Raw genomic sequence first — 13459 nt, 5'->3', positions numbered from 1 at the left:
AACAGAGATAGATATATGATCAGAATCAACCAAATAGCGATCATGCTTTCACCTCATTACACGACTCAGCTCTTGACAAATTAAGAAAACCTAGCCACTTGGGAAAGTGAGGCTGGCAATGTGAATCTAGGTATGGCTTTCTTTGTATATCTCTGACTTTTTGGCAACTTCTCTTCCCTTTCAGCAGACCCCAGTCAGTGCCTCATTACCTTGACCCAATCTTCCCTGTTGTGACCCCTCTGAAAATTATCTGTCTACATTGCATCCCTTCAAGAAGCTTGGGTACCATCCAGTTAACTTATAAATGTCAAAATCAGAAAAGAGCTTGAGAGCTGTTCACATATGTGTCCGCTGAAACATTCCACAAACATTAGTGATATTTTATGGTAAGGAAGATCTAATCATGGTAATTGGGCTGGTATTTTTTCAACTCTTCAACAGAGCTGACAATGTGCAGCTATACAAGAGTCTTGAAGATACAAAAATCTTAACTATCTCCCTGCCGTTATCTTTAATTCTTTCTGGGAACACCTTCTAAGCACCTTGATTTTCCTCTCCCTTCATATTTGACCTGTCCCTGGAAGCTAAAATTCTGAAATCATTCATACCTAAAAATACATTATTATTTATTTAAATTATATATATGATTATGTAATTACATATCCAATGGGATAGTAAGGACAAATATAAGAATAAATGATTTTGAAGGGCATAGTTTTTTTAAATGCCAAGTTTTACATTCTATTTATAATAATTTCTAAATTTATTTTTCCTGATTATAAAAGCAAAATATGGGCTGGGTGCAGTGGCTCACCCCTGTAATCCCAGCACTTTGGGAGGCCAAGTCAGGTGGATCACGAGGTCAGGAGTTCAAGACCAGCCTGGCCAACATGGTGAAACCCTGTCTCTACTAAAAATACAAAAAATTAGCTGGGCGTGGTTGCAGGGGCATATAATCCCAGCTACTCTGGAGGCTGAGGCAGGAGAATCACTTGAACCCAGGAGGCAGAGGTTGCAGTGAGCCAAGATTGCACCACTGCACTCCAGCCAGGACAACAGTCTCAAAAAAAAAAAAAAAAAAAAAAGGCAAAATATGTTCATCAAAAAATAGTTTATTCATTTTTCTTAAAGAAGTATTTAGGGTTTTTATTGGCTGATAAGGGCTCATTAACTATTAAACAGATTAAGATTTTGTCCATCATATATTAAATTTTTTTGCATGAATAGTTTATCTCTTTATTTTACCCCCTTTTAAAGTAATTTCTTAAAAATTATGCCATACTTAATCTATTAGTGGTTTACTTTTAAATTTCTTCCTTTTTATGCTTGGAAAGTCCTTCCCTACTCAATATCAGATTAAATAGTTATCTGTATTTCTTTCTATTTGTTTTGCAGGACTGTCTTACCAACTAACTGGCTATAACAATATTAACAGCAAAAATCAGAAATGAAAAAATATTTTTCCAGAACTTGACATATTTGAAAGGGAAGCCAATAATCATACAAGTGGAAAGCTATATAAGACACAGCTGAAGTTATCATAAAGTCAAGAAAAATGTTGTATTTCAGAAACTGGAGACAACAAGCACAATATCAAAAATGAAAAAGAGGAACTCAGGAGAAAATATACTATCAGTACTAGAATAAATATATCTGTATCTAGGTGATCATGGGTTAAGAGTAGCAAAAATCATCTATAAACCTTTTTTATCATAAACTAATGTTCATTTACCTCAGCTCTATGAGGCTTACAGGGAAAAAAACTGTTCACAAGTTTTCATTTTAAGATAATTAAACTGAAAAAGAATACATATTATGAGCATGACAGAGAAGGAACTGGATATAATTAAATACTGCAGGAAGCTATATAAACTTATCCTAGCATTATAACAAACAATATGGCCATAATCACTAGAGCCTTCAACTCGGTATCTATACTCTTAGGATCTTTAAGCTCAGTTTTTAATAGAAAGTAATGTGCCCAAAGGTGTTCATTTCTAAACTGTTTACAAATAAAAGCCAAAAATAATAAAAATGTTTAAACATGCAATAAAATGTAGCCATAAAATAATAATTATTAAATATAGATAACAATTGGGAACTATGACTTTTTAAAATGACATAAAATCATATGTATTCTATGACTACAACCATGTTGAAAATGAATATAAACAAGCCTGAAAAGAAACACAGAAATGCAAACAACATACATCACCATTTTGACAAGAAGGATAACATTTCTCTTTTAAGAAAAATGTCCTTAGTTATAATATTATTTGTGCAGCAAACACAGTTAATAAAAAGCTTTATAAAGGCTCAGATCAGTATTTCCTCTGGTGGATTCTGCAGGATGCCAGTTGTTATTCCAGCAAGGCCGGGCAGGAGAGGGCAGATTGGTAGAGAGGTTTTGTGCCAAATGAATGTAGGATATATGGATATATGATATTTAAGTGTAGTTTAATTGTGTTTTGTTGTTTCCTCTTTGGGCTATTTGTTTGTTTGCCTGTTTAATGGCAGAAACTCTCAGACACTATTTTAGAAGAAAAAGCAAGTCATTTCCCAAGTTTACCTGTAAACAGAACCTGATCGATAAAGCATTGCTTAGGACCGGTATCCCACAAAAGGTGCTCCTCTAGATCTCTGAATCCATTAGGAACATGTGCCATTATTAAGATCTCAATCAGTTTAGGGGCCACTTGTGTCTCTCATCATCTATAACATAATTACAAAATTGTATATTATTTAATATACTCTGGTTAGTTGATAAAATACAACCCATGGGAACTCAGTGTGTTTTTTTCTAAGTCTCAAAGAATGTCTTAATATACTTTTAGAAACTGTAAAATTGATATTTCCAAACATACCAAAATTTCTATAAACTACCATTCACTTCATGTTTTAAAACAGTTAATATATTTAAACTGAATAAGTTTACTGAATACCTGTATTTACTGACCATATGCTAAATTCTGTGATATACATTGTAAGGTATACTTAGATGAATAAAGCTTATCCCTGCTTTAAAGACATTCTCAGTCAAGAGTACAGGTTATGTAAGGGATATGGAGCCTGGACAACAAATACAACAATAACTCTAAGAAAAGGTGTAACAAAAACGGGGAACAGATAAAGGGATACAGCAGTTAGGAGGAGAGTGAGATGGAAGCATTTTAAGGAATCGGATACAGATTCATCAAGGAGGGAGACTGCATATTAGATGAACTTCAATGACATGTAGAAGGTCTCCTAGATAGACAACAAAAAATGAGTCCAAGGTGCCCTGAAGAAGAGCCAGGGGTATGTTGGAGAGGAATATTTCAGACTTGTCAGGGAAGAGGGTTCCCTTAGAGGAGCTTGATAATGTCTTTTTGGAATAGGAGCTATGAGCTTGAGTCTGGAACATAGGACCCATGAGTTACGGTAGGCAAAGGCACTTAGAGTTAATTAGGTAGACAGAGAAACACACCGAATGCTTTTTCAGCAAGAAGATTAGAACTTCAAAAATTAATCAGGTGCAGGTGCATCCAGATTAGGGGTTTTAGCATTGGAGAAATGACAACTCAGGAACACAGACAGAAGGAGACTGAGACAGCAGATTAAATTCTGTGATGAGAGGACAGTACAGAATTAAGCAGCAGCTTGGGGGTTTTTGGATGGTTCAAAAATGTCATTCAAAAATACATCAGCGAGAAAAACAAAGAGATTAGAAAGTTCATTTGTCAATAATAGCCAATGATGGCGAAACAAAAGTCAATTAGTTAATCAGAAGAATGCATTCAGGAAGAAAATTTTTAAAGTATTAAAGCACATTCAATGAATCCACCTATACTCATCTTTAAATTGTAATTCAATCACATTAGTACTATTGCAAAATAGCATAATTATAATATAAATTTGGGACATAGTCTAGAGGGAAATAAGACAAGTGAATACTCTCTCTCACCTCCTAAATTCACAGGGGTCAGAGTCTTCACAAAGCTTATTTAAGCATCTCATGAAGTCACTCCCCTAATGACTAGTACAGAATTACTTTCTAGGGACAAAGTCCATCCCTATAATTTTATTTTCTGAGACCAAGTGGGCTGAGAGAGCCACATTACTTTATCCATTAACCCTGACTGTTTTTAAAAAAAGTGGAACAGAAATTGGTCAGTTCAGCATCTTCAAGCATACCATAATATAATGGTAGAATTCTTGATACTGGAGAAGTCATTTACCAAACCAGCACCTGTGACAGAGTTCAGGAAAACTCTTTAGGCCTTCTCAATAACATTATTCATATGGAGGATTTATTTTTAAAAATATTTACTAATGGCTGGGTACGGTGGCTCATGCCTGTAATCTCAGAACTTTGGGAGGCCAAGGCGGGCAGATCACGAGGTCAGGAGTTTGAAACCAGCCTGACCAACATGGTGAAACCCCATCTCTACTAAAAATACAAAAATTAGGCAGGCATTGTGGCATGCGCCTGTAATCCCAGCAACTCAGGAACCAGAGGCAAGAGAATCGCTTGAACCTGGGAGACAGAGGTTGCAGTGAGCCGAGATCACGCCACTGCACTCCAGCCTGGGCAACAGAGTGAGACTCCATCTCAAAAAAAAAAAAAAAAATTTACTAATATAATTTTAGCCACTCATGTCATCTTTGCAAATCCAGTAACACCTCTGTATGCATCTTTTGTGTCAATGCTTACACACCTTGCCTCTTTTGGACCTTAAGCTAAAGTCCTTGGACACCCTGCTGTGTATTATTGCAGGCATAAAACAAGTGTGCAAGGAGACTGTTTTCGTTGCTATGGAAATATCATTTAATTTCCTAATTAGTAGGTATATAAATGCAAAACCATAGCATTTGATTATTTCTGAAGTTTGGCAACAAAGTCTATTGTTCATGTCTGAGGACAAAGTCTCTATGTTTTCAACACTGTTATTCAAAGTAAGAATTAAAAACTTAAACTGTCTGGCATTTTAATGCTTATAAATTCATTTGCTGCACATGAGAGAAATGAAAGAATAAACCAACAAACATATGTAAGTCATTTATTCTTCCCCTCAAGCTATATATATATATATATATATGAGCATATCTATATACTAATAAATAAAAACTAGTGGTGGCATTTCCCTTACAAAAGAATTTCTTTAAATCATAACTTCCCTAGTGGTTATAATTACAAAGTGAGATTTTAGCAGTCCATCTATTATATAAAGCAAAGCATAACTGACATCTTCTTTTCTCCCCTCCATCAAATTTTATCTAATTTGGGCTTTGCAATAAAGTAAGAAAGAATATAAATTATTCAGGTGAAGCACAACGTTTTAAAAAGTGTTAAAATTCTAAAACCCATTTCTGTCTACCTACTCTAGGAAGCTAATTCACCAATGAACTCACTATCCTGAGTGTTCTCCTGTGCTCAAACTGCTCCACTTAAAACAAAGCACACTAAACTGAACCTTCTCTTTATGCTTCCCTCTCGTTTGCCTTTCAGCATCCAAGTCTGCTAAATATCTTTGGAAACATACAACATCTAATTTCTGTTTCACACTGACTCTTCAATACTATCAGGTTTCTGAGGTGACCTCTTGACTGAAGCTACTCTGGCAAAGATCAAGTGAGATCCACTTCTTACTCAACAAATACAGTGGCCTCTAGCGGCCTGTCTAGTCTTTAACGTCCCTGATCTATGCGACAACATTTTATGATCTCCTTCCCTGCCTGGTAACAATGGAAACTTGGAAACTCTTCCTTCACACCTTAAAAGAAGCTAATGAAAAAAAAAAAAAAAATCAACCAGTGAGGTACTTGCCTCCCCCTTCTCCACTCTCCACTATTCAGATTGTGCAGTGTGAAAACTAGAAATGGTTTGTCAGTAAAGAGATATGTTCCTTTTTATTGATAAACTATTTCTGCTAGTTGTATGGACAGTAACAGTAAAATATCTTTGTTTTGCTGGAGAAGTGAGGCATCCTGTTAACAAGAAATGCTGCTTTTTTTTTCTTTTACTGAAAACATATTTTGCACAAACCACTAAACCCACAAGAGTTACAGTTTAGCTTAGCAAGCTTCATTTGTAAAATGTTACCCACGCCAATAATCGATTCATGTAGTAAAATAAAGAATGTAGCTGGAAGGAAAATTCTGCTGGCTTAAATATCAGAAATCAGGATGAAAAGAAACCAAACCTAACCTCCCACCACAGAAAGCCTTCAGAGCATACCACGAAGTGGACACGGGGTCATTGTTTAGCTGCTGATCTGACCAGCTTCCACAGTCTCTTCTCATCACCAGCAGAGCTCCAGTGGCTCCTGAGACCAGGCTGCACAACTGCTACAATTTTAGAGCTACCAAGGAGCTACAATCCTAGTCCACCAAGGAATGTCCCGGTTCAGCCTTTATCATCTGCTTGAGTCATTTCTTACCCTTCCTTTCTCTTGTTGACGTCATAACCCAGAGACCTCATGGCTGGAAGCAGTAAACAGATGCAAGATTTGATCTTATAAGTGCCTTTCTTTGCTTATGTATGCTCTGGCTAAAAATCCAAACCAAAAGCTAAAAGTAGGAGTAACATTTTTCTTTTCCAAGTGTGTTTTCTTTTTCATTTTGCTGACTTTCTTGACTTCAGAGGTAAATACCCTCATATGATTCCTCTCTTTCTTTCCCATTAAATGTTTTTCATTATTTGTCACTTAAGCAGTGGTATTCCTGAGATGCAGATCCCATACTTAAAATGCTTTATGCAACCTTAGGGCATTTCATCTACTTCCACAGCTGTAACTGTCACCTCCTGTTTCACTCTAAAATTTCTAATTTGAATACCAACAGCTCAGAAGTCCAGATCTTATTTCTAAATGTCTATTGAAGACTTGCATCTGGAAGTCCTGTAAGCTTTTCATATTTTACATCATCAAAACCAAACATCAGCTAACTCCTAAATTACGTTTCGCACAAGAATACATCTGATAACGTTCATGGTTAGCCTTGTCTTTGCCTTTGTCCTGAATCTTACATTCAGGTGGTTCCCAAGTCTTCTTGCTTCTATATAATCAGTCCTGTTTTCTCCTTCCCTACCACCTTCTCATGCCTCATCCCTCCTCTAAGCACTCTGGCAACTGTATGATTTGTTGAGCCTTAAATTTACACTGACATTCCTACCTTCATGCTTTCCCCTCAACCTGGAATGCTATTTCCTAATTTATCTTTATAGGAAAGTTTTACATGTTCTTCAAGTTCCTATTGAAATGTGAATCTTCTTGACCTTTGTCTAATTCTGTTTTACTTTAAACACTCCTTCATCACTGCTATCTATACCTTCCGATATACCTCTACTGCATGTCATATTCCTCAGTTTGTTTATGGGCCGCACTTTCCCGCTATATACCATTAGATGTCCTAAGGGTAGAAACCATGTCTTACTTATCTTGGTATCATAAATAGAGTACCTTACTTAAGAAAGGCAATTAAGAAATGTCTTTTCAGCTATATTATGGCTAGATATAAACATAATTAAATGTCATTTTCAAAGTAAAGAAATATTCATTTTGTGATTATATGAACATAGTACAATTGTACTCTACAAAGTGAATTGGCTTTAAGTTCAACTCTAGTGAAAAAATACATGATTTAATATGACAAGGAGTAATTTCTACATTCCAAATGGAAAAACAAATAAAACCACAAATAATTATTTGATTTGTTTGCCTTACATTATAGGCATAATTCATATGCAATATTTACCATTTTAAAGTGTATAATTCAGTGGATGTTTTATAGTATATGCACAAACAGTATGTGCAACCATCACCATTATCTAACTCCAGAATTTGCATCATCTCAAAACGAAAATTCTCAGTCTGGGCAATACAGCAAGACCTTTCTCTACAAAATAATAATAATAATAATAATAATAATAATAATCAGTCAAGCATGGTGGCATACCCCTATAATCCCAGCTACTGGGGAGGCCAAAGGGAGAGGATCATGTGTGTCTAGGAGTTCGAGCTGCAGTAAACGTTATGATTGCACCACTGCACTTAACCTGGGTAACAGGTAACATGTCTCCATGTCTCTAAAAAAAAAAAAAAGAAAAGGAAAACGTGTACCCATTAGCATTAATTCTTCATTCTTCCCTTCTCCCAAACCCTGACAACCACTAGTTTTTCTCTACATAGATTGGCGAATTCTGGACATTTTATATAAACTCAATCAAACAATATGTGATATTTTGTGTCTGGCTTTCTTTCACTTCATACAGTGTCTTCAAGGATATCCACGTTTCATGTGTATCAGTACTTTTTCCTATTTATGGTGGGATATTATCCCATTGTATAAATATGCCTTATTTTGTGTGTCCATTCTTCAATTAATAGACATCAGATTTTTCAACTTTTTGGCTATAATAAATAATGCTGCTATGGATATAAATGTACAGAGTTTGGTGTGGACATATGTTTTTGCAGCTCTTCAATATATATCTAAGAATAGAATTGTTGGGTCATAAGGAAATTTTATATTTAACTTTTTGAGAAACTACCAAACTGTTTTCCAAATTAGCGGCATCATTTTATATTCCCCCTTAAATTTACAATGACATTTCTACCTTCATGTATAAGGATTCCAATTTCCCCATATTTCTTACCAACGTTTATTAAATTTTTTTTTTTGAGACAGAGTCTCAAATTGTGCCATCTCGGCTCACTGCAGCCTCCGCCTCCTGGGTTCAAGCTATTCTCCTGCCTCAGTCTCCTGAGTAGCTGAGATTACAGGCGCCAAACACCAGGCCTGGTTAATTTTTTTTTTTTTTTTTGTATTTTTAGTAGAGACAGGGTCTCACTGTGTTGGCCAGGATGGTCTCCATCTCCTGACCTTGTGATCCACCCGCCTCGGCCTCCCAAAGTGCTGGAATTACAGGCATGAGCCACTGCGCCTGGCCTAATATTCTTTTATTAGAACTCATCTAGTAGGTGTGATCTCGTATTTCATTGCGGTTTTGATGTGCATTCACTTGATGATGCTGAGCATCTCTTCAGGTGCTTATCTGCCATTTGTATATCTTCTTTGGAGAAATGTCTATTCTAGTCCTTTGCCCATTTTTAAATTTACATATTCTTTTTACTATTAAGCTGTAATCGTTCTTTATATGGTTCTTTATATATTTTGAAGAATAGATTCTTACTGATATGATTTGTAAATATGTTCTCCCATTCTGTGGGTTGTCTTTTCACTTTCCTGATGCTGTCCTTTGATGCATAAAAGTTTTTAATTTTGATGAAGTCCAATTTACATTATTTTTCTTCTATTGCTTGAGCTTTGGGTGTCATATCTAAAAATCTACTGCCTAATCCAAGAAACCAATGCCTAATCCAAGGTCACTAAGATTTACACCTATGTTTTCTTCCAAGAGTTTCACAGTTAGCTCTCATATTTAGGTCTATAATGCATATTGAAGTCTATCATTAATTTTTGTATATGGGAGGAGATAGCGGTCCAAATTCATCTTTTTCATGTAAATGTTTATTCAGTTGTCTCAGCACCATTTGTTTAAAAAACTATTCTTTCCCCCATTAAATTGTCTTGTCACCCTTGTTGAAAAATCAATTAACCATAAATATATGGGTTTATTTCTGAATGCTCAATTCTATTCCAGTAAAATAAATGCCTATGCTTATGTCAATACCATTTAGTCTTGATTATTATACTTTTGCAGTAAGTTTTGAAATTAAGAAGTGTGTCTTCCAACTTTGCTCACCTTTTTTAAGATTGTTTTAGACTGTTCTTATTTTACAAATGAATTTTAGAATGAGCATAGCAATTTCCACAAAAAAAGGAAGCTAGGATTTTCACAGCAATAGCATTGAATCTCTAGATCAATTTGCCTTATTAACAATATTAAGTCTTCCCATTTGTGAACATAGGTATATTCCCATTTTTTAGGTCTTCTTTAAATTCTTTTCATGATATTTTGTAGTCTTTAGTATCTTCACTAAGTATTTGCATTTTCTTGAGTAAAAGGCAAACAGTAACAGTATAGATTGTTTTATAATTACAATAAAGTATAAAAATAAAAACTATTTAAAGTTGGCATTTTACCAATTGAAACATTTTATAATGCCACTTATAATTTTGATATAAAATATTTTAAATTCATACTCAAAAAGGAGTATTTATTTCATATGGTATTAATTTGCCTTGATTAAGAACAACTCTGCAATTGTAAGATAAAATGAGCAACAATAAAATGTATACACCTGGATTTAAGAAGTCAGCTATTCATAAACAGCAAACAAAAAATTATTTCCAAAGGCAACCAGTCATCAAGAAAATTTCATCATATAGACAGAAGCATCTCAAATTATTCAAGCAAACTAGAACAGAAAAAAGCTATATGTTGTTAACTGATAGCTTTATTCAAACTTATCATATTAGTATTACTTTAACTCATCCTTATGATATAATTCTTTAAGAAAAGGCGGTTAACCAAATTTTTAAACTAGATTCAGTGATTCAGCACTAATAAAAGTCTCTTGCAATTCAATGAACCATGACTTACCACTTGTTACTAATTTCACATACACAGTCAATATTCTACAAAGCAAAATGCCTGCTTTCAATGGTAAAAATTATATCATCTATTTAAGCTAACTTATTAGGTTGGTACAAAAGTAATTGTGGTTTTTGCCATTACTTTCAATAATGTAATGTAATAATGTAATGTAAAAGCAATCTTGCCATTACCTTTAATGGAGAAAACAGCAATTACTTTTGCACCAACCTAATAGAATGGATCACAGGGTTTTAAGGTGAGGGGTTCATTAATGATAAATCAATACTGATATGTATGCATAAAGACTAGACCAGATGAACAATCACAATTCAAGGCAATTAGCCCATTTTCTCAACTTGTATAATCAGTGAAAGATTTTCATTCAAAATAACCATTTTCCTGATTTGACAAATCATGAAAATACTACCCAAGTTAAGCTTCCTCTCAAGTTTGAATAAGATCTTACTGCCAAAAAACAAAATTCTAGGTAAGAACTGGAGACTGCAAAATCTTCTTAGTGCTGCTGTACTGGCTATTGTATCAATACTGACACATTTCTAACAAATAATGCTGGATGTGGAATGAAGGTCTTGTATTAGCACACAGCTTCAATATGTAAATGATGACAAAATATTTAAAAAATTAGATATCCAAACAATAAAGTCACTTGGATAAATAAAAAAAGTTTATTATCACAGGCATTAGCATAATCAAACATGTTGTCACCACCATGAGATCATTACTCACTCAACTCTATCCAAGATATAGAAAAGACATGGCCCATGCCTTTGAATAGCATACAAAAAACAAAGCACCATGGAATACTGAGAAACGTCTATAAAAGTGCCAAGTAAATTTCTGGAAGTGAATATATGAAATTCATGTACACACTATGCTTACTCCAAACAGAAAGATTCACAAATATACTGATATTGGTATAAATATACTTAGGTTACCATGGAAAAGACAGATATTAAGAGTAATCTTAAAAGCAAAATAGGTGTGTTTGGAGCACAGTATAGACAGTGTATTTCCAATCTGTAGAGTGTCTCATTCACACTAAATCTAAGATAGAAGACAAAAAATTATTTAAAATTAGAAGACACTAAAATAAAAAGTATGAGTATATTTTATCATTTTCATGTAAATAAGACCTGCAAGTGGGGTGTGTGTGTGTGTGTGTGTGTGTGTGTGTGTGTGTGTATTTAAACTATGAACTCTTAACATATAAAAGAGGTAATACAAATTGATAAGAAAAACACAAGGGCGCATTTTTTTGAACCAATAAGGTATTTCAACAAAGTGACAGGAGACAAAACCAAATATAAAAATCAAAAAGAATAATTTCTACATCAGCAATAACCTATTAGGAAATATTAAAGAATAAAATCCCTTTCCCAACAGTAATAAAAACTCATTCAAGATAGCAATAACATAAAATGAGAAATATTTCCTTCTATAAAGAAGGCTATTTATGTTACTGAAGGACACAAAAAAGACTTGAATAAATAAAGAGACCTGCCAATGGAAAGATTATGAATTGAGAGTTGTCACTTCTCCCTCAAAATTATCTTAAATTAAATATAATACTAACTAAAATACGTGTTGTTTTAAAATTGATAACCTGATTATCATATTCTTCTGAAAATAAAGATGTAAAAATAGAGATGAAACTTTGGGGAAAGAAACCATCACCTACTAGAAATCATAATAGTAGTTTTAATAGTATATCATTAATTCAGGAATAACAAAAAAAATTTATACCCAGAGAATATAATTGAGTCCTTAAATTAAAATAAGATAACTAACTCATGCAAAAAAACTTGGAAAACATGAACACACTCATCACAGCAAAGGCAAGACAGTAGGCCATTAGACAAAAAGCAAATGAAAAGATAACCTCTAGAAATCTGGGAAACAAATTTATATGAAAAAGAGGTATTCTTCTTACCTATTCATTGGTAAACTTTTACAAGTTTAAAATTATCATGTATTGGCAAAAAGACAAAGAAATATGCACTTTCATATAGTTGGTGGAAGGTACTAACAATTGGAAGAGCCATTTGGCACTATTACAATTTAAAATTCACAGACCTTATGACTCAACAACTGCATTTATGAATTTACCTTTAAAAAATACATTAGTACATGTAGACAATAAACCTGTATAAGGATGTTCATCTTAGCATTGTTTGAAATAGCATAATAGCACAAACAAACTGAATGTACATGGAAATAAGGATTAAATAAACCATGGTACAACCACACTATAAAATAATAGGCAAGAGTTAAAAAAAATGGTGTATATATTTTTGTACCAGTGTGGAGATATCTTTAAACTATATGTAAAATGAAAATAAAGTATAGAACATCATGTTACCATTTAAGAAAAAATATATATGTATATATACAGCTACACAAACCTTGACCTCTATTTCTTTGAAGCAGTCTCCTGGGGCCCCCAAAATCAATCTTCTGCCCATTCCACAGCCCATATTGAAGGCAGATCAACCCAGACATTTTATCTCTGTAGACAGCCAAAAATTGAATACTTAAATTCCAAAAAATGCAATGTTACACAAAAACTAATGTAGAGGAAGAATTTTTATTATGGCAGGAAACGCTTAGATATATTTAGTTAAAAATAATATACAAATTTATATATACCTATGATCTCAGCTGTACTTAAAAACACCCTCCCTATATAACTCAGATATACTCATGGGGGGAAAAGAAATTCACCAAATGTTCACTGAATAGTTGGACTGCAGTGATTTTTATTTTCTAGACTCTTTCTCTTGTTATTTTCTAGATGTTCTACAATGGGCATTTATTGCTGTAAGCGCAAAAGACAAAACATGTTCTTTTTGAAACAATGTATCTTCTGTTATTGGATTCTTGAGATACCTCTGTATAGAT

The 13459-nt window shown here is 33.9% G+C and overlaps 1 protein-coding gene across 13 annotated transcripts in view; it reads right to left on the bottom strand.

The window, feature by feature from the left end:
- Positions 1 to 13459, bottom strand: part of CTNNA2 (catenin alpha 2) — a 1201677-nt gene that overhangs the window by 1117094 nt on the left and 71124 nt on the right. The window contains exon 1 of one of the 13 annotated variants that reach the window (XR_009210118.1): positions 2570 to 2683. The exons of 8 other annotated variants lie outside the window; for them this stretch is intronic. Coding sequence is in view for 4 of the 5 variants with exons in the window: in XM_058429043.1 (XP_058285026.1) it covers positions 12964 to 13060 (97 nt within the window). In the remaining variant the exon portion in view is untranslated. Of the gene's footprint in view, positions 1 to 2569; positions 2684 to 6217; positions 6679 to 12963; positions 13125 to 13459 lie in introns of those variants that run through there. 4 more of the 13 variants (XM_058429043.1, XM_058429033.1, XM_058429032.1 and 1 more) reach the window with 4 other exon arrangements.

This window comes from Hylobates moloch, unplaced genomic scaffold (assembly GCF_009828535.3).
Source record: "Hylobates moloch isolate HMO894 unplaced genomic scaffold, HMol_V3 SCAFFOLD_15, whole genome shotgun sequence".
Lineage (NCBI taxonomy): Eukaryota > Metazoa > Chordata > Mammalia > Primates > Hylobatidae > Hylobates > Hylobates moloch.
The sequence above is the reverse complement of the archived record's forward strand: the minus strand, read 5'-3'. Positions and strand labels throughout refer to the sequence as shown.